Raw genomic sequence first — 26527 nt, forward strand, 5'->3', positions numbered from 1 at the left:
GCTGTTCCCCTTGGTTGAGGGGTCAATCACGAGGGGGTGTAGCTTTAGGGTGAGGGGCAGAAGATTTAGAGGGGATTTGAGAAAATATTTTTTCACTCGGAGGGTGGTGGGAATCGAATGCACTGCCTGGGAAGGTAGTGGAGGCTGGAAACCTTACAAAAAATATTTGGACGAACACTTGTAAGTATCGTAACTTTCAAGGATATGGGACAAGTGCAGGAAAATGCACTTTAGTGTGCCTTTAGTGGTAGCTATTGTTTTGATTTGATTTATTATTGTCACATGTATTAACATAGTGAAAAGTATTGTTTCTTGCGCACTGTACAGACAAAGCGTACTGTTCATAGAGAAGAAAATGAGAGAGTGCAGAATGTAGTGTTACAGTCATAGCTAGGGTGTAGAGAAAGATCAACTTAATGCAAGGTAAGTCCATTCAAAAGTCTGACGGCAGCAGGGAAGAAGCTGTTCTTGAGTCGGTTGGTACGAGACCTTAGACTTTTGTATCTTTTTCCCGATAGAAGAAGGTGGAAGAGAGAATGTCCGGGGTGCGTGGGGTCCTTAATTATGCTGGCTGCTTTGCCGAGGCAGCGGGAAGTGTAGACGGAGTCAATGGATGGGAGGCTGGTCAGTGCAGACTCGATGGGCCGAAGTGTCTTTTCTGTGCTGTGCGACTCTTTGGGTGGGATTTTCCATGCTCGCCCCAAGACTGGAAAATCCCGTCTTGAGGTCAACAGACCTTTGTACAGTCCGTGTCCCGCCCACTATGATTCCTGCAGCGGGTGGAATGGGAAAATTCTGCCCTATGGCTAAACCAAACCTCCCCCCGCACTCCCCCAACAACCAACTCCCCCCTCTGCCAACCAGGGCAAGCACTCTACCAATTGAGGAGGACTGGAAGACTGCTGGCGTTGGTGGGGGAACTATCCTGGGTCAGAGAGTTGAGGGAGAATTGGAAAGGGGACGCCTGTAAATGCAGTTTGTGGAGGTTCCAGAGCCTTGAACACTTCCACTTGGGCGGAGAACGGATATCTGAACAGTGAGGTTGACATTGGGGTCATTTATCATTTTAGGAATGTGCAATGTTCAGGAACCAGGAGCTGTCCTGAAGGAGTTCGCGTTTCAGGAATGGTTTCGGGCTTCAAGGACAGCTTCCCATTGACTGCCACTCCAGTTGCAATTTCAATAAAGGTTGACCTTCTTGCAATTGCCTTTGAAGTAGAGTTTACATTGCCTTGCTATTAAAATAAGCCCCAGGAACTTCAGTTTAAGAGTGCAAGCAACTGTTAGACTTTTATTGGTGTGTGTGGCCTGCCATGGGATTGGCCACATGCCAAATGCACCCTTGTGTATAGCTTGTTCTATGTATAGGTCCCCCAAAGGGAGCTATTTCAAAGGTCGCTCTAGTCTTAACAGGGTAATTGCTTTAGGCAATTGGTAGTTTCTGACTTTGTACACATTCCCAGTCAATTTAGTGTGATTGCATGCCCTTTGTCCCTTGCTCTCTCACACACACTGATTTTCACCCTAATACTGGGGAGGGCAGCACGGTGGTTAGCACTGCTGCCTCACAGCGCCAAGGATCCGGGTTCAATTCCTGGCCTTGGGTCACTGTCTGTGCGGAGTCTGTACGTTCTCCCCATGTCCCCGTGGGTTTCCTCCCACAATCCGAAAGACGTGCTGGTTAGGTGTGTTGGCCGTGCTAAATTCTCCCTCCGTGTACCCGAACAGGAGTGTGGTGACCAGGGGGATTTTCACAGTAACTTCTTTGCAGTGTTAATGTACTTGTGACACTATTGGATTAGGTAGTTCAGGTGTGTCGCATGTCGGTGCAGACTCGATGGGCCGAAGGGCCTCTTCTGCACTGTGTATGATTCTAGTCCGCATTTCTAATTTACAGCAACTTTAACACAGTCCCTAACAGCAGTTTTATACCAACCAGTGAACCTAGTTTTCCTGTGCCGTCACTGTGTGAATACAACTGAATTATTTAAATAATCCATGTTGGGAACACACACACAGTGGCAGTGATTCAAAGCTACAGAAATCTAATTTAGCAATTTAATTTCACGTGGAGAAATTGTTTCCACCATAAATGCTCGTAGAAATATCAAGCACGAGAGGGCACTGGTTTAAAGTGATTTGCAAATGAAGGCGATGTGAGAAAAAGACCTTTTTCACCCTGCAAGCTGTTGGGGTCTGGGCTGCGCTGCCTGGAAGTGTGGTGGAGGCAGGTTCAATTGAGGGCATTAGATGATTGTTTGTTTCTATTCAAATAATGTGCAGGGGTTAAGGGCAGAGGAATGGTACTAAGTCATTTGGAGAGCTGGTGCAGACACAATGGGCCGAATGGCCTCCTGCACCGTAACAATTCCGTGATGTGTTTGTCCCTGGGTGGGATTGTCGTCGGTGCGGACTCGATGGGTCTTTGGAGATTCTATGAGTGCAGGAGCCCCGTTCCAAAATCGGTTTCCTGTTTTGGCAGCTGGTGAAGGTACTGCTTCCTCAGAGACTGCAGTCAGAGCCAAGGTTCCAGCACCAATATTGACTCAGCTGCATGGAAGGGAAGGAAGAAGAAATGAGGAGGAACAGTGATGGGGGATTCATCAGTTAGGGGAACATGGTCGTAGAGGTGACTCCAGTATGGTATGTTGCCTCCCTGGTGACATCTTGACCCGGGCACGAAGTGGCAGCAAGACATTCTTCTGCTGGAGGGCAAACAGCCAGAGGTCATGGTTCACCTTGGTTCAAATCAAGCAATGATTTGATTTGATTTATTATTGTCACACAGTGAAAAGTATTGTTTCTTGCACGCGATACAGACAAAGCATACCGTACATAGAGAAGGAAAGGAGAGACTGCAGAATACAGTCATAGCTCAGGTGTAGAGAAAGATCAACTTAATGTGAGGTAGATCCATTCAAAAGTCTGACAGCAGCAGGGAAGAAGCTGTTCTTGAGTCGGTTGGTATGTGACCTCAGACTTTTGTATCTTTTTCCCAACGGAAGGTGGTGGAAGAGAGAATGTCCGGCACGCGTGAGGTCCTTAATGATGCTGGCTGCTTTTCCGAGGCAGCGGGAAGTGTAGACGGAGTCAATGGATGGGAGGCTGGTTTGAGTGATGGATTGGGCTACATTCACGACCCTTTGTAGTTTCTTGCAGTCTTGGGCAGAGCAGGAGCCATACCAAGAAATGACTTCAGGAGGGCAGAGAGGATATGGTCCTGCAGTCAGAATTTGGGGAGCAAGTTAGAAGATTAGGAAGCAGGGCCTCAAAGGAGTCATTTCTGGATTACTCCCAGTGCCATGTGCAAGCGAGTACAGAAATTGGAGGATAAGACAGATGAATGTGTGGCTGAAAAGATGGTTTAGGAGGGAGGCCTTTAGATTCCAGGGATACTGACAATGGCTTTGAGGAAGGTGGCACCTGTACAAGCTGGACAGGTTGCACCTAGACAGTGCTCCCCGCGGGGTGTTTTGCCCATGCCGTTCGGAGGGCTTTATACCAATTTGGCAGGGGTAGAACAGAATGAATTATAGAAACCCTAGTGCAGAAGGAGGCCATTCAGTCCATCGAGCCTGCACCGACCACAATCCCACTCAGGCCCTATCCCCATAACCCCATGCGTTTACCCTAGCTCGTCTCCTGACACTAAGAGGAAATTTAGCATAGCCAATCCACCTAACCCGCACATTTTTGGACTGTGGGAGGAAATCGGAGCACCCGGAGAGAACCCATGCAGACGCGGGGAGAGCATGCAGACTCCATACACACAGTAAACCAAGCCTCTAATCGAACACGGGTCCCTGGCACTGTGAGGCAGCAGTGCTAACCACTGTGCCACCATGGTGTGGAAACCATGAGAGAATATTTGAGAGGAATACCAGGATGCACAAAATACCAGGAGAGACATGAGTATAGGGAATAGAGAGTCAATAGGTGAAGTCGGAGTAAGGGAGAAAGTAATGATGTCTAAATCAGGGTTATTGTGCATGTATGTGAATACACGGAGTATGGTACCTATGCTGCCTCATAGTTCCAGGGACAGGGCTTTGATTCCTGGCTTGGGTCACTCTCTGTGTGGAGTTTGCACATTCCCCCCCATGTCTGCGTGGGTTTCCTTCCACAGTCCAAAGATATGCAGGTTAAGTTGATTGGCTATTCTAAGTTGCCCCTTACTGTCCAGGGATGTGTCGGTGAGAGGGATTAGTGGGGTAAATGTGTGGGGTTGTGGCGATAGGGCCTGGGGTGGGATTGTTGTCGGTGCAGACTCGATGGGCTGAATGGCCTCCTCCTGCGCTGTAGGGATTCTATAGTAAATAAGATTGGGGAGTGACGTGCGCAGATTGCCATGTGGAAATATGATAAGGCAAAAATGGAGACCTGGTTCAGGGAACGGCAGGACTGAGTGTTAAATATTTCTGGGTACAAGGTGTTCAGAAAAGATGGGAAAGGAGGAGGGTGGCGGTATTGGCCAAGGAGAACATTGCAGTGCTGAGGAAAGAGGGATGTCCCAGAGGGTTCGAAAACAGAATCAATTTGGCCACAGCTAAGGAGGGATATTATAGACTGCCAACTAATGGGAAGGATGTAGAGGAACCAATCTGCAGGGAAATTATAGAGAAGTGCAAACATTATAGTTAGTTATAACAGGGGACTTTAATTACCTGAGACTGGGACAGTGGTCGTGTAGAGGATGGAGAGAGGCAAACATTCCTAGACTGTGTTAAAGGGAAATTTTCTATGTGTCCAGGCCAACAAGAAAGGATGTGCAGTTGGACCTAGTTCCTGAAAATGAGGTGGGCCAACTAGATCAGGGGAACACTTAGGAAATAGCGATCAATGTACCTTTTGTCATTCGATCACCCCTGCCCTTCACTCATCACAGGCATCGGAACAGGAGACCACCATTCTGCCCTCCCATGCCTGTTCTGCCCCTCACTGAAATCGTGGCTGCTTTGTAATTCGACTCCAATTCACTGTCTCTGCTCTGCGATACCTCAGTGTCTTTATCTGGAAGAAACACCTCCCCATTTTGAATGTTTCAATTGATCTAGCCTCGACTGGATTTTTGGGGCGAGGGAGGAATCTCAGATTCCATGATCAAGATGATTGTATGTACACGCATCTCAGAGATGCACTAAGAGATACTGACCCAAAGATGCGCGGGTTAGGTGCATTAGCTATGCTAAACTGCCCCTTAGTGTCCCCGGATGCGTAGGTTAGAGGGATTAGCGGGGTAAATATGTGGGGTTACGGGGATAGGGCCTGTGTGGGATTGTGGTCGGTGCAGATTCAATGGGTCAAATGGCCTCCTTCAGCACTGTAACGATTCTATGATTCTGTGACTCTGGGTAAATGGCTGAAATAAAACAGTGAATGGATGCAAGTCTACAAAGAGAGGAAGGAAATATCGGTATCAACCATACCTTGGACAGCCAAATGGACAGGGTGGCACAGTGGTGTGGTGGTTAGCACTGCTGCCTCACAGTGCCAGGGACCCGGGTTCAATTCCAGCCTCGGGTGACTGTGTGGAATTTGTACGTTCTCCCCGTATCTGTGTGGGTTTGCTCTGGTTTCCTCCCCACAGTCCAAAGCTGTGCAGGTTAAGTTGATTGGTTATGCTAAATTGACCCTAGTGTAAAGGGGATTGGCAGGGTAAGTGTGCAGGGTTACGGGAACAGGGCCTTGGTGGGACTGTGGTCGGTGCAGACTCGATGGGCCGAAAGGCCACTTTCTGCACTGTAGGGATTCTAAGTACAAGATAATGAGCGAGTGGTTCTTTCTGCTTATAAATGCTGAGTGCTACATTTAAGCCTTGGCACCAAATATAAGGTATTTACAGATTAATGAGGCTAGCTGATATTGCAGTGAGCTGAGGGCCTACAAGTGTGCAAATTTCACTGTGCCTGCAAAATGCACGGACTCTAAAATCTAATGGTTGAACTGTCAAGGGGATAGCAGTGAAAAACCGGTGTCTGCTTTCACTCCTCACGTTCTCCATTGGCTAGACTAGGGGGCAACCCAATAGCGTTACACTCCTACACTTTTGTTCAAACAGAACAGCCTGGAACTTGCATGTTAAACAATTCCTGCCTTTATATAGCAACCTTCACAAAGGTTGGCCTTAAGTGCTAATGAAGGATACTTGGAAGTGTGAACATTGTACAGTAGTAAACACTGCAGCCTGTGTGTAGACAGTAAGGCCCCACAAGCAAATATGTGATAAGGACTAGAATCACTACAGTGCAGAAGGAAGCCATTTGACCGATCGAGTCTGCACCGACCACAATCCCACCCAGGCCCTATCCCCGTAACCCCACATATTCACCCTACCAATCCCCCTGACTGTAGGGCCAATTTAGAATGGTCAATCCACCTAACCCGCACATCTTTGGAGTGTGGGAGGAAACCGGAACACCCGGAGGAAACCCACGCAGACACGGGGAAGAATGTGCAAACTCCACACAGACAGTGACCCGAGGCCGGATTGAACCCGGGTCTCTGGCGCTGTGAGGCAGCAGTGCTAACTACTGTGCTACCGTGCCGCCCATAACTAGATCATGAGTTAGTGAATGTTTTTGTGGGATAGGCACAAGGCAGGACTGCAGGGTGAATACTACCATTCCTGTGTGAATTATGCCATGGGACCTTTTACATTCACTCGAGAAGGCAGACTGGGCCTTGGCTTAATGGCTTATTCTGAACCACAGCTCCAGCACACTCCCTCAGTGGCTTTGGCCTGGACGTTATGCTCAAGTATCTAAGGGGGAATGACTCAGTGGAGATTGGTTAAGCGTGTTGCCCACTGAGCTACAGCTCAGGAGAGTTTCCTCAGCATCCTCAAACATACTGGGCTGGTCACAGTCAGTGTGCAGATGTCACCAGCACTGGGGGGGTACAAAAGCAGCAAATGAAGAATTTTGAAACTTATTAAATCAGACTATCCTGCCGTTATCACGCTGTTGTTTGTGGGAACTTGCTATTTGTCCAAGGATGTACAGGTTAGGTGGATTGGCCATGCTAAATTGCCTCTTAGTGTCCAAAGATATGCAGGGTAGAATGATAGAATCCCTACAGTACAGAAGAGGCCATTTGGCCCATCGAGTCTGTACCGACCACAATCCCACCCAGACCCTATTCCCGTAATCCCACACATTTACCTTGCTAATATCCCCGACACTACATCTTGGGACTGTGTGAGGAAACCGGTTAGGTGGATTGGCCGTGCTAAATTGACGCTTAGTGTTCCAAGATGTGCAGGTTAGGTAGATTAGCTATGCTAAATTGCTTCTCTTTGCGTCACGGACTGTCCGAGGGAAGCTTTGGGGTGGCGAACCCTTGTGAGTGTGTCAATGTTTGGGAGGGAATGAATAATACTGGTCTTGAGTACAGTGGGCGGCACGGTGGTTAACACTGCTGCCTCACAGCGACAGGGGCCTGGGTTTGATTCCCTGCTTGGGTCACTGCCTGTGCGAAGTCTGCATGTTGTCTGTGTGGGTTTCCTCCAGGTGCTCCAGTTTCCTCCCACAGTCCAGAAGACGTGCTGGTAAGGGTTCACTGGCCATGCTAAATTCTCCCTCAGTGTACCCGAACAGGCGCCAGAGTGTGGCGACTGGGGGATTTCCACAGTAACTTCAGTGCAGGGATAATGCAAGCCTACTTGTGACACTAGACTTGAAAGACGGAGGAGGAATCACTAAGTTAATAAAACGGCCGACTGTTTCCCTCACATACTCAGTATAGAAATTGCAACTTACCCACCCCAAACTGGTGGGTTGAGCTTTGACGAAGGGTCATCGAGACTCGAAACGTTGGCTCTATTCTCTCCCCACAGATGCTGCCAGATCTTTTCCAGCATTTTCTGTTTGTGTTTCAGATTCCAGCATCTGCAGTATTTTTGCTTTCATCTTATTTGACTGGTGGGTTCGCCTGCACAGCAGTGCATTTTGTAGAATTCTCCTTTATTAACGCAATAGGAATGAGCTTTAAATCCTAGCTCTAGCCAGACATTTATATACATACGGTGTAACAGAAGAGAACAGCTGTACCTCTGGCTGCGAATGCAGGGGGAAAGAATTGGAATACAAAATAGAAGTGGAAGCAATAAATCTCTCGGCCCAGTCCAGTTTTTCGCCAGTTAAGGTGTGCTTTAAACAGCACGCACAGGCTACCTGCATTCCAACAGCAGCTCCCATTATCAAAGTCGATGGACGATGGGGAGTAATTACTCTGCATTCAGTCATCCTTCAGACCTCCAAACACGGCCGAGGGAACCATTTTCTGTTCAAGTGGCACCTCTGAAAGTAGAGAAGTTTTGAAAAAAAAGTTAGGTAACTTAGCAAAAAGGCTGGTTAAAATTATTTTCATGCTATTTTAAATCATTTTCACCCAGATTTCAACACTATTGAGCTCTTAACTGCCTAATGCTCTTTTGGAGAGTTGGTGCAGGAGGGCCTGTATGATTCCCCGAGTGGCACCGGCAACATTCTGTGTGACAATACGCACAGGGGGTATCACTGGGCATTCAGCATGGCAGTTACACGGGCATTACAATCCAACCATGTGTTCCCAGTTGGATCACTGGACACCAATGCCAACTAAATGGCCTTTTTGCCACCTCGGTGATGCAGCAGAGACTGACAATCAAAGCAGGAAACTTGCCGCTTCATTTGTGGCACGGCGGCACAGCGGTTAGCGCTGCTGCCTCGCAGCGCCAGGGACCCGGGTTCGATTCCGGCCTTGGGTGGCTGCCTGTGCGAAGTCTGCACGTTCTCCCCGTGTCTGCGTGGGTTTCCTCTCACACTCCCAAGATGTGCGGGTTCGGTGGATTGGCCGTGCTAAATTGCCCCTCAGTGTTAGGGGCATTAGCGGGATAAATACGTGGGGTTATGGGGATAGGTGGGATTGTTGCCTGTGCAGGCTCGATGGGCCGAATGGCCTCCTTCTGCACTGCAGCGATTCTATGATTCAATATGTCTCAGTATAACGTCACAAAAATTATATATATTATGCTTGAAGAACAAGGATGGAGGGTTTATTTTTCCATGGTGTCTGCACATGCTTATGGACAGGAATATAATGGTGTAGACCAGATAGTTCAAAAACCACGACCACTGCTCCAGCTAAGAAAACACATCAAGATTTAGCTGCAGTAACGCAATGCTTTTAATATTTGGGAACAAAGCACTTCAGAGCGAAGGAGAGGCTCTGAGGATAAGAGTTAGGGAAGCTAAGAGACTTTGAGGTCGCTTTTGAAGGGAGTGAGGTCATTGCAAAGGGGTGGAAGTAAAAACGGTTTCAGAGTTGATACAATTATGAGGGGTATGGATAGGGTGAACAATCAGAAGCTTTTTCCTCAGGGCAGAAATGACAATTACAAGGGGGCATAAGTTCAAGGTAAGGGGGGAAAGGTTCAGAGGAGATGTGCGGGGAAGTTCTTTTTACACAGAGGGTGGTGGGGGCCTGGAATGCGCTGCCAAGTGAGGTGGTTGAGGCAGATACGTTAGTGACATTTAAGACTTATCTGGATAGACACATGAACAGACGGGGAATAGAGGGATACAGGTGAGATAGGACAACATGATCGGCCCAGGCTTGGAGGGCCAAAGGGCCTGTTCCTGTGCTGTACTGTTCTTTGTTTGTTCTTTTGTTCATTAGAGGTTTCAAGTGGAAAGTGGAGACGCATCTTCATTCCACCTGCACGCTCTGGTGATTAATCCCCATTCATCCTGGCACACACACACGCACGGGCAGACACACACACACACGCACGCAGACACACACACACACACACACACACACAGGCAGACACACACACACACACAGGCAGACACACACACACACACGCAGGCAGACACACACACACACACAGGCAGACGCACACAGGCAGACACACACACAGGCAGACACACACACAGGCAGACACACACACAGGCAGACACACACACACACACAGGCAGACACACACACACACACACAGGCAGACACACAGGCAGACACACACACACACACACAGGCAGACACACAGGCAGACGCACACAGGCAGACGCACACACAGGCAGACACACACACAGGCAGACACACACACAGGCAGACACACACACAGGCAGACACACACACAGGCAGACACACACACAGGCAGACACACACACAGGCAGACACACACACAGGCAGACACACACACAGGCAGACACACACACAGGCAGACACACACACACACACAGGCAGACACACACACACACACAGGCAGACACACACACACACACACAGGCAGACACACACACACACAGGCAGACACACACACACACACAGGCAGACACACACACACACAGGCAGACACACACACACACACACACAGGCAGACACACACACACACACACACAGGCAGACACACACACACACACACACAGGCAGACACACACACACACACACACAGGCAGACACACACACACACACACACACAGGCAGACACACACACACACACATAGGCAGAGACACACACACACAGGCAGACACACAGGCAGACACACACACACACGCAGGCAGACACACACACACACACACACACACACAGGCAGACACACACACACACACACAGGCAGACACACACACACAGGCAGACACACACACACAGGCAGACACACACACACACACAGGCAGACACACAGGCAGACACACACACACACACACACACACAGGCAGACACACACACACGCACACAGGCAGACACACACACAGGCAGACACACACACAGGCAGACACACACACAGGCAGACACACAGGCAGACACACACACACACACACAGGCAGACACACGCACACACAGGCAGACACACGCACACACAGGCAGACACACACACACACAGGCAGACACACACACACAGGCAGACACACACACACACACGCACACAGGCAGACACACACACAGGCAGACACACACACAGGCAGACACACACACAGGCAGACACACACACAGGCAGACACACACACAGGCAGACACACACACAGGCAGACACACACACAGGCAGACACACACACACACACACACAGGCAGACACACACACACACAGGCAGACACACACACACACAGGCAGACACACACACACACACAGGCAGACACACACACACACAGGCAGACACACACACACACAGGCAGACACACACACACACAGGCAGACACACACACACACAGGCAGACACACACACACACAGGCAGACACACACACACACACAGGCAGACACACACACACACACAGGCAGACACACACACACACACAGGCAGACACACACACACACACAGGCAGACACACACACACACACAGGCAGACACACACACACACACAGGCAGACACACACACACACACAGGCAGACACACACACACACACAGGCAGACACACACACACACACAGGCAGACACACACACACACACAGGCAGACACACACACACAGGCAGACACACACACACAGGCAGACACACACACACAGGCAGACACACACACACAGGCAGACACACACACACAGGCAGACACACACACACAGGCAGACACACACACACACAGGCAGACACACACACACACACAGGCAGACACACACACACACACAGGCAGACACACACACACACACACACAGGCAGACACACACACACACACACACAGGCAGACACACACAGGCAGACACACACACACAGGCAGACACACACACACAGGCAGACACACACACACAGGCAGACACACACACACAGGCAGACACACACACACAGGCAGACACACACACACACAGGCAGACACACACACACACACAGGCAGACACACACACACACACACAGGCAGACACACACACACACACACAGGCAGACACACACACACACACACAGGCAGACACACACACACACACACAGGCAGACACACACACACAGGCAGACACACACACAGGCAGACACACTCACACACACACAGGCAGACACACACACACACACAGGCAGACACACACACACACACACACACAGGCAGACACACAGGCAGACACACACACACACACAGGCAGACACACACACACACACACAGGCAGACACACACACACGCACACAGGCAGACAGACACACACATGCACACAGGCAGACACACACACACGCACACAGGCAGACACACACACACGCACACACGCAGACACACACACACGCAGACACACACACAGGCAGACACACACACACAGGCAGACACACACACACAGGCAGACACACACACACACACAGGCAGACACACACACACACAGGCAGACACACACACACACACACACAGGCAGACACACACACACACAGGCAGACACACACACACACAGGCAGACACACACACACACAGGCAGACACACACACACACAGGCAGACACACACACACACAGGCAGACACACACACACACAGGCAGACACACACACACACAGGCAGACACACACACACACAGGCAGACACACACACACACAGGCAGACACACACACACACAGGCAGACACACACACACACACAGGCAGACACACACACACACAGGCAGACACACACACACAGGCAGACACACACACACACAGGCAGACACACACACACACAGGCAGACACACACACAGGCAGACACACACACACACACACACACAGGCAGACACACACACACACAGGCAGACACACACACACACAGGCAGACACACACACACACAGGCAGACACACACACACACAGGCAGACACACACACACACAGGCAGACACACACACACACAGGCAGACACACACACACACAGGCAGACACACACACACACAGGCAGACACACACACACAGGCAGACACACACACACACAGGCAGACACACACACACACACACACAGGCAGACACACACACACACACACACAGGCAGACACACACACACACAGGCAGACACACACACACACAGGCAGACACACACACACACAGGCAGACACACACACACAGGCAGACACACACACACAGGCAGACACACACACACAGGCAGACACACACACACACAGGCAGACACACACACACAGGCAGACACACACACACACACAGGCAGACACACACACACACAGGCAGACACACACACACACAGGCAGACACACACACACACAGGCAGACACACACACACACACAGGCAGACACACACACACACACAGGCAGACACACACACACAGGCAGACACACACACACACAGGCAGACACACACACACACAGGCAGACACACACACACACAGGCAGACACACACACACACAGGCAGACACACACACACACAGGCAGACACACACACACACAGGCAGACACACACACACACAGGCAGACACACACACACAGGCAGACACACACACACAGGCAGACACACACACACAGGCAGACACACACACACAGGCAGACACACACACACAGGCAGACACACACACACAGGCAGACACACACACACAGGCAGACACACACACACAGGCAGACACACACACACAGGCAGACACACACACACAGGCAGACACACACACACAGGCAGACACACACACACAGGCAGACACACACACACAGGCAGACACACACACACAGGCAGACACACACACACAGGCAGACACACACACACAGGCAGGCAGACACACACAGGCAGGCAGACACACACACACAGGCAGGCAGACACACACACACAGGCAGGCAGACACACACACACAGGCAGGCAGACACACACACACAGGCAGGCAGACACACACACACAGGCAGGCAGACACACACAGGCAGACACACACACACACACAGGCAGGCAGACACACACGCACACAGGCAGACACGCTTACCATCTGGTTCATCGCCATCCTCCTCCTCCTCCTCATCATCATCATCGATATCAATCTCATCTGGATTTGCCTGCTTGGTAAGCTCAGCAAGCTCGCTGCGAGACGCATCGCTCCTGCAACAAGAGGGTGCAATTCAGGACAGGAGGAAAATGCACGAGCAGTTTATGGTTTATGCACATTACCACACTAAAGAACCAGGAACAGATTTTCCGCAGCAAAGAGGAAACAAATAATTAATGGGCCGAATGGCCTCCTTTCGCACTGTCGGGATCCTATTGATCCATCGACTCTGTCTACACTTCCCGCTGCCTCGGAAAAGCAGCCAGCATAATCAATGACCCCACGCACCCCGGACATTCTCTCTTCCACCTTCTTCCCTTGGGAAAAAGATACAAAAGTCTGAGGTCACGTACCAACCGACTCGAGAACAGCTTCTTCCCTACTGCTGCCATCAGACTTTTGAATGGACTTACCTTGCATTAAGTTGACCTTTCTCTACACCCTAGCTATGACTGTAACACTACATTCTGCACTCTCTCGTTCCTTTTTTATGAACGGTATGCTTTGTCTGTATCATAGAATCCTCCAGGGCAGGAGGAGGCCATTCGGCCCATCGAGTCTGCACCAACCACAATCCCACCCAGGCCCTACCCGATAAGCCCATGCATTTACCCTAGCTAGTCCCCCTGTCACTAAGGGGCAATTTAGCATGGCCAATCCACCTAACCCGCGCATCTTTGGAATGTGGGAGGAAACTGGACGCAGACACGGGGAGAATGTGCAGACTCCACACAGACAATCATCCAAGTTGGGTCCCTGGCACTGTGAGGCAGCAGTGCTAATTACTGTGCCACCGTGCCTTTTAGTTAAAAGGCTTCACTAAGTTATTTCTGAAGTGCTGTGGTAGCCCTGTAGTTTCAAACTCGGACTCAAACTGTGGTTCTCAGCCCCAGATGACACCTCATAAGAGAATTTAATGGGACACTTGTTTTGTGAAGAGTGTACTGTGTCCTGCAGCTATTCCATTCCATCCAATGGCAATATATTCCCCTATAGCAAACCTGTTTATTGCCACTTACAGCTGGAAATAAGGACTGAGCTCAAATCAGCCGTTTACGCAGAATCAAACGGGCTTGGAGAGAAAGGATTGAAGGTTCAAGGAGGCCACAAAGACTCCAAGTTGGGTTAATCAGGGTACAGATAGAGGAAAGGATGGGTCCATGACTGCTTATCCTACTCGAGCAAGAGGATTGGCACCCTATCCACAAACATTAACTCCCTCCACCAACAACGCACACTGGCAGCTGTGTACACCATCTACAGGATGCACCGCAGGAACTCCTGAGGCAGCACCTCCCAAACCCATGACCGCCACCATCTAGAAGGAGAAGGGCAGTCCACACATGGGAACATCACTACTTGGAAGTTCCCAGCCACTCACCATCCTGATTGGGAAATATATCGGCCGTTCCTTCGCCATCGTGGGGTCAACATCCCGGTACTCCCTCCCTAACAGCACCTACACCAGTGGTTCAAGAAGGCAGCTTACCACCACCTTCTCAAGGGTTTGGGGGCAGCACGGTGGCACAGTGGCGAGCACTACGGCCTCACAGCGCCAGGAACCTGAGTTCAATTCCAGCCTTGGGTCACTGTCTGTGTGGAGTTTGCACATTCTCCCGGTGTCTGCGTGGATTTCCTCCGGGTGCTCCGGTTTCCTCCCACAGTCCGAAAGACGTGCTGGTTAGGCTGATTGGCCACGTTAAATTGCACCTTAGTGTCCAAAGATGCCCAGGTTAGGTGGATTGGCCATGCTAAATTGCCCCTTAGTGTCCAAAGATGTACAGGTTGGGTGGATTGGCCATGCTAAATTGCCCCTTAGTGTCCAAAGATGTACAGGTTGGGTGGATTGGCCATGCTAAATTGCCCCTTAGTGTCCAAAGATGTACAGGTTGGGTGGATTGGCCATGCTAAATTGCCCCTTAGTGTCCAATGTGCAGGTTAAGTGGATTGGCCATGCTGAATTGTCCCTTAGTGTTCAAGGATGCCCAGGTTGGGTGGATTGGCCATGCTAAATTGCCCCTTAGTGTCCAAAGATGTGTGGGTTAGGTGGATTAGTCATAGTAAATTACCCCTCAGCATCAGGGGGACGAGCAGGGTAAATACGTGGGGTTACGGGGAATAGGACCTGGGTGGGATTGTTGTCGGTGCAGGCTCGATGGGCCAATTGGCCTCCTTTGACACTGTAGGGATTCTATGATGATTCAATGGATTTGGATGGGCAATGAATGCTGGCCTAGCCAGCGACGCCCATATATAGAAACACTACAGCACAGAAAGAGGCCATTCGGCCCATCGAGTCTGCACAGACCACAATCCCACCCAGGCCCTACCCCCATATCCACCCACTAATCCCTCTAACCTACGCATCTCAGGACACTAAGGGCAATTTTTAGCATGGCCAATCAACCTAACCCGCACATCTTTGGACTGTGGGAGGAACCCGGAGGAAACCCACGCAGACACAAGGAGAACGTGCAAACTCCACGGTGACCCAAGCCGGGAATCGAACCCAGTTCCCTGGAGCTGTGAAGCAGCAGTGCTAACCACTGCGCCACCGTGCCGCCCTATCACGATTAAAGGCAGCTAGATTCCAGGACACCCAGCTGAACTGGAAGATGGCAACGTTAGTAAAAAGGTGCCTTGATTGGCTTCTCACTCTGCCCGAGGCACAGCATTACCTGACAAAGAGGATTTTATCTTTGGGCTTGGGTTTTTCTCTCTCCGCTTCTTCTGCCAGCTGTTGGGCTTTCTGTTCCAGTAGCTTCATGTCATCCATTCCACTTTGCCCGGGTGCGAGATCGGACACTGAGTAATAGAAGCAAGGGGAAAAAGCTGAGCTCACTGAAAACTTCACACACAACCGTTAAACGATTTTGGATTTTTAATCCCCCATCACACCTGCCCTGGTAACAGTCGGGTATCTTGAGTAGGCAACTCATTTGGATTGCAAATTCCCATTTAAAGGGTTATTATTCCTTTAAGATTCTCCTCCCCTCCCATCCATTGACTCCGTCTACACAGCTTGGTATGGCTCCTGCTCTGTCCAAGACCGCAAGAAACTACAAAAGGTCGTGAATGTAGCCCAATCCATCATGCAAACCAGCCTCCCATCCAATGACTCTGTCTACACTTCCCACTGTCTCAACAAAGTAGTTAGCATAATTAAGGACCCCACGCACCCCAGACATTCTCTCTTCCACCTTCTTCAGTGGTTAGCACTGTTGCTTCACAGCGCCAGAGACATGGATTCGATTCCCAGCTTGGGTCACTGTCTGTGTGGAGTTTGCACGTTCTCCCCCATGTCTGCGTGGGTTTCCTCCGGGTGCTCCCACAGTGTGAAAGACATGCTGGTTAGGTGCATTGACCTGAATAGGTGCTGGACTGTGACGACTAGGGGAATTTCACAGTAACTTCATTGCAGTGTTAATGTAAGCCTTACTTGTGACTAATAAACTTTTTCCATCGGGAAAAAGATACAAAAGTCTGAGGTCACGTACCAATCGACTAAAGAACAGCTTTTTCCCTGCTGCCATCAGACTTTTGAATGGACCTACCTCACATTAACTTGATCTTTCTCTACACCCTAATTATGACTAACACTACATTCTGCACCCTCTCCATTCCTTCTATATGAACGGTATGCTTTGTCTGTATACCGCGCAAGAAACAATACTTTTCACTGTATCCCAATACACGTGACAATAATAAATCAAATCAAATACCCACTGCCAAAAATAGCACTACTACGAATAATATTTACCAAAAAAAAATTACAAGAAGCTATTTTATTCCAGCAATTCAGGACAGAGGGCAGGGAACACTGCCAGGAAGTATATCAAGACTTATTATTTGATCCAGAGACTCTCGTTAATGAATCACAGCTTTGCAAATAAAACACCGGGCTCATTAATACTTCTGGCGAACCTCTGGCCAGATGTGCTGCACAGCTTCCCCTTTGATCGACACCGCCTCACAAGACTCCACATGGGAAGAGCTGGACTGGCTATGGTTGCAGTCACTGAGCAATCTAAGTGAAAGGTCAAGACTCGCAGTGCAAGAGGCTCCTTTTTGTTTTGGTATCTTTTGGTACTTTAATTCTAATCAAAAAGACCAATTCAAAACACGGTGGCACAGTGGGTTAGCACTGCTGCCTCACAGCGCCAGGGACCCGGGTTCGATTCCCGGCTTGGGTCACTGTCTGTGTGGAGTCTGCACGGGTTTCCTCCGGTTTCCTCCCACAGTCCGAAAGACGTGCTGGTTAGGGTGCATTGGCCGTGCAAATTACTCCCTCAATGTACCCGAACAGGCGCCGGAGTGTGGCGACTAGGGGATTTTCACAGTAACCTTACTAATAAATAAACTTTGAACTTTAACAGTCATGGTCCCCACGAGGGACAAACCAGGTCTAAGTTGGCGAGACAAGACATTGCATCCCATCTTGGGCTCGATCAAACAAGGTCCAAGCTGACAGGATGAGGCATTGCGCCCCCTCCTGGGCTTGATCTGACACTTCACCTTCGCCAAAAGGCCACGGTAGCTTTGAAAATTTGAAAAATATGAGTTTGTGTCTTTGTGCCCTGTTTGTGATCAGAACTCCCACCCACCTGACGAAGGAATGGCCCGTTCCGAAAGCTAGTGGCTTTTGCTACCAAATAAACCTGTTGGACTTTAACCTGGTGTTGTGAGACTTCTTACTATTGAAAAATTGCACCAGGTAAAGCCTCGGTTTAACCTCATTGGCTACCCTGATCCTTTCCTCTACCCTAGCTTGGAGAAACCGTGATTGCAGGCGTCAGCACACCCCCACCGCAATGGGCTGGTCCCACCCCCGTCTGATCATGGTTTTGCCCCTGAGGAGTTGAAAGAGGAGCGATGGAGAACCTCGAGAAGCAGTGGTTAGAGGCCGACATTTTAGGGGAACATTGGAGGGAGGGAGATTAGGGAGTTTGCTGTGCGCGGTGAGAGAGAATGCGTCGCAATAAGAAGGCAGTGTTGCCTTCTTACACGTTACAGGGCAGCTCTGCGACATGCAAAGCACTGTGGTTGTGATATGCCGCCCGCTTCGCTGCATGTTTGTCGGCAGCTGAGGTGGGTTGCCATTGGCTCCTGATGAGACCTTTTGTTTTCGCTGGAGTTCAGATGAATGGGGCGAGGGGAGAATCTCATAGAGACTTATAAATTCTAACAGGACTAGACAGGGTAGATGCAGGGAGGATATTCCTGATGGTGGGGGAGTCCAGAACCAGGGGGTGACAGTCTGAGGACTCGGGGTAGACCATTTAGGACGGAGGTGAGGAAACATTTCTTCACCCAAAGAGTGGTGAGCCTGTGGAATTCATTACCACAGGAAGTAGTTGATGCCAAAACATTGAATGTATTCAAGAGGCGGCTGGATATAGCACTTGGGGCGAACGGGATCAAAGGTTATGGGGAAAAAGCAGGATCAGACTATTGAGTCGGACAATCAGCCATGATTGTGGTGTATCCAGAGCAGTCTCAAAGGGCCAAATGGCCTCCTCCTGCTCCTTTCTTCTATGCCTATGCCGTTTTGTATACTCGCCCGTCCCACCACTGGAGAACCTGCCGCAGGGGGAGAGCGGCAGGACCGGAAGATGTTGCCAGTGGGTAGGGCCTGTAAATCCAGCCCCTTGAAGCACTTGGACAGGACACGGTTGTTACCTTACTGGGCTAGTAATCCAAATGCCGAGATGGATGGTCCCGTGACATGAATTCAAATCTCACCACAGGAGCTGGGAAACATGGACGCAGCTAATTAATCTCGAATTAAAAATCTATAATTGATAATGGTGACGCTGGAATTACTGGAAAGCTGTAAATACCCATCTGGTTCACTTATGCCCTTTAAGGAATGAATTCTTTGCCCAGGCTTAGTCAAGGTGTGAATCTAGGCTTATAGCAATGTGGTTAACATCCAACTGTCCTCAAGTACCTTTAAGAAGAAACACAGTTTAAAAAGCAACTCGGTTTCCTCAGTCTGGTGCCGCTGGCCTAGTGGTATTGTCACTGGACTGGCAATCCAGAGACCCAGGGTAACACCCTAGGGACCCGGATTCAAATCCCATCACGGCAGATGGTGAAATTTGAATTCAATCAAAATCTGGAATTAAGAATCCACTGATGACCATGAAACCACTGTTGGAAAATCTCATCTGGTTCACTAATGTCCTTTAGGGAAGGAAATCTGCCGTCCTTACCCGGTCTGGCCCACATGTGACTCCAGAGCCACAGCAATGTGGTTGACTCCTAACTGCCATCTGAGATGGGCAATTGAGGATGGGGAATAAAAAAAATGCTGGCCCAGCCAGTGACGCCCACATCCCCTGAATGAATTTTTTAAAAATGTGAAGAAAGATGGGCCTTTTTATCTTTCTGCAGGTGGAATCTGGATGCGTTTAAAGATTGTAAATCATGCGCAATGGTAAATCTGGAAAATTATTAGCAGAAGCAAGCCAAGGGCAGGTAAAGGAAATTTCCAGACTGATCTCAGTAAGTGGCAACACGTGGAACAGACTCGCTAATTAAGAAGCAGTGGAGCTGAAAATATCAGCCTCGGGCAGGTGGTGGTATTGCCGCTGGACTAGCAATTCAGAGACCCAGGGTTCGAATCCCACCATGGCAAATGGTGAAATTTGAATTCAATTTTTTTTTAAAATCGGGAATTAAAAATCTACTGATGACCATGAAACCATGTCGATTGTTGTATCTGGTAAAGTCCATCTGGTTCATTAATGTCCTTTAGGGAAGGAAATCTCTTTCAAGTTTATTAATGTCACAAGTAGGCTTACATTAACGCTGCGATGAAGTTACTGTGAAAATCTCCTAGTCGCCACTCTCCGGCGCCTGTTCGGGGACACCGAGGGAGAATTTATCGTGGCCAATGCACCCCAACCAGCACGTCTTTCGGACTGTGGGAGGAAACCAGAGCACCCGGAGGAAACCCACGCGGACATGGGGAGAACGTGCAAACTCCACACAGACAGTGATCCAAGCTGGGAATCGAACTCGGGTCCCTGGCGCTGTGAGGCAGCAGTGCTAACCACTGTGCTGGCCCATCCCGTAAAGTGAATAATAAGAAAAAAGTGGATAAGGCATATGGTAAGCGGAAGCAGATACGGAAGGGTTCAAACCGGGCTGGATGAAGTAAAGAGTGTGTCATTTGTAGCTCTCCTGTGTACTGATCAGTGACAACCATCACCTTGTTTCCAGTAGTTTAATCGTTTAGCCACTCTACAGACAGTTGCTGGTCTGCTTACCTGTGCCTGTTGCGTTAGTGGAGGCCTTCAACATTTGCGAGGACATAAAGTTGACCTGGGTGTTGTACGTGGCCTGCACGCTACGCTTAATCCGCAACATCTCGCGAATGGTGTCCTCGTTACCATGCCGGATCTCAAACTCCTTCCAGGTCTGCCAGAACGATGGTGTTATCTGAAAGCAAAGTCAGGGTTAGACAGGAAATGCGTTCAAACCGGAAAGCTGCCTGATGTATTGAACCATCCCCACCTTTAAAAAACTGGAAAATATAAACTAAATCGATCTATTGATAAAAATCAATCACTTGGCCCCCGCACCCACCCCCTCCCCAACTTAAACTCGAATCACAGAATCCCTACAGTGCAGGAGGAGGCCATTCGGCCCATCAAGTCTGCACCGACCACAATCCCACCCAGGCCCCATCCCCTTAACCTCACATATTTACCCTGCTAAACCCCTGATACTAAGGAGCAATTTAGCATGTCTGATTCACCTAGCCCACACATCTTTGGACTGTGGGAGGAAACTGGAGCACCCGGAGGAAACCCACGCAGACACGGGGAAAACGTGCAAACTCCACACAGAAACTCAATACCCGAGTTACAAATGGAAAATAGTCTTTTCAAGGTTGCTGCTCCCAATTTCTGTGCTGGATCATGTGTTCGTAATCCAAGGTCTGAGAGTCTCCACCAGCCCCATCCACAAAGGCAGGTAAACTTTACCAGAACGGTGCCTCTGGAATATTTCCCAGGAGGATTGGATTCCTTGAGACCAGGATAGGAGAAAGCTGGGAGTGTGTGGGTGTGCGAACATGATCGTGGCAGTTTCCTCAGCTTGCTTTGTCCTGGAATGGGTCGCTAGTCTGTCGCCAGCGGCTTATAGCCCGAGGCGCACCACTCTGCACCAAGCATGGCTGACCAGGAGTCTCTCCCGCTCTTACTGCCTGCCACAGGGACATTGAAAGGATTTGCAGCCTTGTTATGAAGGTAGCTTCATTGGCCATCAAGACCTGGGCTGGGACTCGAACCCAGAAACCAGAGGCAGGGACACTGACACTAACTCCCCCTGGACTCTGCAGCTAAAGGCAACACCCCATATGGAACCAATTAGACCGGGAAGATAATAAGATCTACGTTCTATATTCAGTCTGCTGAGCTTAGCTATGGTACAAACTGGGGCAGAGGGGGAGGCAGCAAGAGCAGAAGAGGCCATTCGGCCCATCGAGCCTGCACCGACTCTCTGACAGAGTATTTTACCCAGGCCCTCACCATGACCTTATTGCAGTAAGCTCACACATTTTCAATGGCTAATCCATGTAATTTACACAGCTTGGCCGCGAAGGGGCATTTTAGCACAGACAATCCGCTCAAACTTTACTTCTTTGGACCTACCCTGGGATCACATAGCTGGGAGCAATAAGAGTACCGACCCTGGGAGCAATAAGAGTAACTTTGGGATTAGCTTAGAGGTTTTAAAAAAAAAGGGCGGCATGACCAAGTTGGGCCGAAAGGCCTGTTTCCATGCTGTAAACCTCTACGACTCTAACTACCCTGGGAACAATAAGAGTACCTACCCTGGGAGCAACAGTAAGTACACTTACCCTGGGATCACACAGCTGGGAACAGTAAGAGTAAATGGATCGGGCCCGATCGATTTCACCCAGCTTGCATTCCATGTCAGAGAATCGCAGGCACATGTCCCGAGCATGCTCATCTGGCAGCACCTGTCATTAAAAATAGAGTTATCGTACAAATACATCGACAATGCCAGGGTCATCACTTCACCGAGACCACAGTGGAAAACCTCCTCAGAAATGCCCAGGGAATAGTGCGTTCTGAACTCTCTCCCACGTCACATCTAGTTAATAACGCGCGGCGCCCCGCCCAGTCACCGCAGCGCCCCCGCTACGCCCCGTCACCGCCAGGCCCCGCCCCGTCACCGCCAGGCCCCGTCACCGCCAGGCCCCGACACCGCCAGGCCCCGACACCGCCAGGCCCCGACACCGCCAGGCCCCGACACCGCCAGGCCCCGACACCGCCAGGCCCCGACACCGCCAGGCCCCGACACCGCCAGGCCCCGACACCGCCAGGCCCCGACACCGCCAGGCCCCGACACCGCCAGGCCCCGACACCGCCAGGCCCCGACACCGCCAGGCCCCGACACCGCCAGGCCCCGACACCGCCAGGCCCCGACACCGCCAGGCCCCGACACCGCCAGGCCCCGACACCGCCAGGCCCCGACACCGCCAGGCCCCGACACCGCCAGGCCCCGACACCGCCAGGCCCCGACACCGCCAGGCCCCGACACCGCCAGGCCCCGACACCGCCAGGCCCCGACACCGCCAGGCCCCGACACCGCCAGGCCCCGACACCGCCAGGCCCCGACACCGCCAGGCCCCGACACCGCCAGGCCCCGACACCGCCAGGCCCCGACACCGCCAGGCCCCGACACCGCCAGGCCCCGACACCGCCAGGCCCCGACACCGCCAGGCCCCGACACCGCCAGGCCCCGACACCGCCAGGCCCCGACACCGCCAGGCCCCGACACCGCCAGGCCCCGACACCGCCAGGCCCCGACACCGCTACGCCCCGCCCCGCCCTGACACCTATCCCAGGCTGGTCATGGTAAATCTCTACATCATCCCTCGTGTATTATCTTGAAAAGCATTTCAAAAGCTGGTGATTTTGGCTAGTGGGACAGCACACACAACAATTAGATTTAAGCAGGACTGTCTTTCAAATACCACTGTGATGGTGTAGAGCAGCAGTGACCTTCCATTGTGGTGCTCTGTTGTGAGGGCCCTGGATCATTTCCCTCTCTAACCATGCTTACACAGATAGCAACTGTAAGAATACTTCGCTCTTTCAGCATTTTCCCAAACATTACAAAAACAGCACAGGTCTAATCTACACAAAAACACATGGAAAAGGGGCAACAGGATACCATTCAGCCCCACAGTCCTGCTCCACCATTCAACAAGACCATGTCTGATCTGTTTGTGTTTCAAGTTCCACATTCCAATCTACATAGACAACATAGAATCCAACAGGGCAGAAGGAGGCCATTCGGCCCAACAAGTCTACACTGAGCACAATCCCACCCAGTCCCTATCCCCATGCATTTACCCTGGCTTGTCCCCTTGACACTGAGGGGCAATTTAGCACAGCCAATCCATCTAACCCGCACATCTTTGGACTGTGGGAGGAAACCGGAGCACCCGGAGGAAACCCACACAGACACAGGGAGAACGTGTAAACTCCACAGTGACCCAAGCCGGGAATCGAACCCGGGTCCCTGGCGCTGAGGCAACAGCACTAACCACTGTGCCACCGTGCCGCCCATAATAATTTGGAAATCCTTCAGCGCGGTTTCAAACCGGGGACCTGTCACACGTGAGGACAACGTGATAATCGCTGCACTAGAGAAAGACTGTTGTAAGATCCACTTTCATTCTTCTAAGCTCCAATGGGCAGTGCTCCAAATCCTCTACTGTTCTTCACAAGACATCATCCCAGGAATCACTCCGCAAGCCTCTGAACTGCTACCAATGCAAGTATCTCTCTTACACAAGGAGACCAAAGCTATGGGCAGTACTCCAGGTGGGGTCTCAATGATGCCCTGTGGAGTTGTGGCAAGACTTTCCTACTTTTACGTTCTATCCCACTTGCAATAAAGGTCAACATTACGTTTGCAAGCTATTCAATACAGTCCAGCTGGCATGGTTACAAAAGAGATACTATCCAGAGTACACGCTCTCAGCAATGCTCTATCGGGGCTCAGCCATTCTGCATCACCATCACTGCGACATATGTATCCAGGGCTCTGCTCCAACCTAAACATTGCCCCACATCTTCTGCACTTCAGCTGAATGACAAAAAAAAACGGCGGGCTGGGCCAGGCCTTCCAGAACACTCTAGGCATTGCAACAGAATGGGGGATGAGGGATGAGCGGAAGCCTACTGTACCTCGATCGCCCTCTCGTAGATACCCCGCGTGTGGGTAACTCCGTAGATTTCGGCTGCTCTTTTGATGTAGATGTTGTACATTTCGTACTGCTCCATCAGCTCGACTGCCTTTGTTGCTCGCTCGTACACGGCCATGGCGTGGCGGGCAAGACCGTACTCCTCCTCTAGCTTGGCGTACAGGAGGTAGATAGCTGCAAAGGATAAAGATTACAGTCGAATAAAGATGACCGATCAGTCACGGCGCCGTTTCTGTCTGGCCCTCTCTCCTGCTCAAACAGCGGGTGCAGAAATATAAATTCTGGGAATCTACAATTAATTACAGTCAGATACCGGGTTAGTCAGTAACTAACAGGGGGAATGATGTGGAGATGCCGGCGTTGGACTGGGGCGGGCACAGTAAGAAGTCTCACAACACCAGATTAAAGTCCAACAGGTTTATTTGGTATCACAAGCTTTCGAAGGCGCTGCTCCTTCATCAGGTGAGTGGGGAGGGCATAAGTAGACAGAGACACAATTGCAAGATAATGGTTGGAATGCGAGACTTTACAGGTAATCACGTCTTTACAGGTACAGACAGTGGAGAGAGGGATAAGCATAGGTTAAAAAGGTGTGAACTGTCTCAAACCAGGACAGTTAGTAGGATTTTGCAAGCCCAGAGGAGGAAAACACTGGTTAAAAACACTGGTTAAAAACACTGGTTAAAAACACTGGTTAAAAACACTGGTTAAAAACACTGGTTAAAAACACTGGTTAAAAACACTGGTTAAAACACTGGTTAAAACACTGGTTAAAACACTGGCCCAGATGGGCCAACTCTGTGCTGTAATTTCTATGATATTCTTGTCTACAAGATGTTAAGATCTCTTCTTAACATAGCGTTAGAATCATAGAATCCCTACAGTGCAAAAGGAGACCATTCGGCCCAATGAGTCTGCACCAACTCTCTGAAAGAGCAGCTTACCCTCTCAGGCTCTCTCCGCCAGCCCGTAACCCCACATATTTACCACACTCAGCTATTACAGGCAGCAATAGCAGGCGAGATCCTTAAGTCAGCCATATTATGGAAAGAAAGTTACAGCCTCTACCATCACTATCCACAGCCCCAGGCTACAGCATGCATGCAAACAGTTCATGGACGGTGGCACAGTGGTTAGCACTGCTGCCTCACAGCGCCAGGGACCCGGGTTCCATTCCTGCCTTGGGTCACTGTCTGTGCGGAGTCTGCACGTTCTCCCCGCGTCTGCGAGGGCTTCCTCCGGGTGCCTCTAGTTTCCTCCCACAATCCAAAGGCGTCCGGGTTAGGTGGATTGGTCGTGCTAAATTGCCCCTTAGCGTCAAGGGGACTAGCTAGGGTAAATGCATGGGGTTATGGGAATAGGGGCTGGGTGGGATTGTTGTCAGTGCAGACT

The 26527-nt window shown here is 50.5% G+C and overlaps 1 protein-coding gene across 6 annotated transcripts in view; it reads right to left on the reverse strand.

Annotated features, from left to right (window-relative positions):
* The window catches only part of xab2 (XPA binding protein 2), an 80203-nt gene that overhangs the window by 4432 nt on the left and 49244 nt on the right, over window positions 1-26527 (reverse strand). The window contains exons 14-21 of one of the 6 annotated variants that reach the window (XR_013500130.1): window positions 25119-25309; window positions 22754-22876; window positions 21156-21327; window positions 16560-16686; window positions 13822-13934; window positions 8049-8297; window positions 7762-7959; window positions 2741-3220 (exon numbers count right to left, since the gene is read on the reverse strand). Coding sequence is in view for 1 of the 6 variants with exons in the window: in XM_078234914.1 (XP_078091040.1) it covers window positions 8236-8297; window positions 13822-13934; window positions 16560-16686; window positions 21156-21327; window positions 22754-22876; window positions 25119-25309 (788 nt within the window). In the remaining 5 variants the exon portion in view is untranslated. Of the gene's footprint in view, window positions 1-2050; window positions 8298-13821; window positions 13935-16559; window positions 16687-21155; window positions 21328-22753; window positions 22877-25118; window positions 25310-26527 lie in introns of those variants that run through there. The other 5 variants (XR_013500127.1, XR_013500131.1, XR_013500128.1 and 2 more) reach the window with 5 other exon arrangements.

Source organism: Mustelus asterias, chromosome 19 (assembly GCF_964213995.1).
Source record: "Mustelus asterias chromosome 19, sMusAst1.hap1.1, whole genome shotgun sequence".
In the NCBI taxonomy this organism is placed as follows: Eukaryota; Metazoa; Chordata; class Chondrichthyes; order Carcharhiniformes; family Triakidae; genus Mustelus; species Mustelus asterias.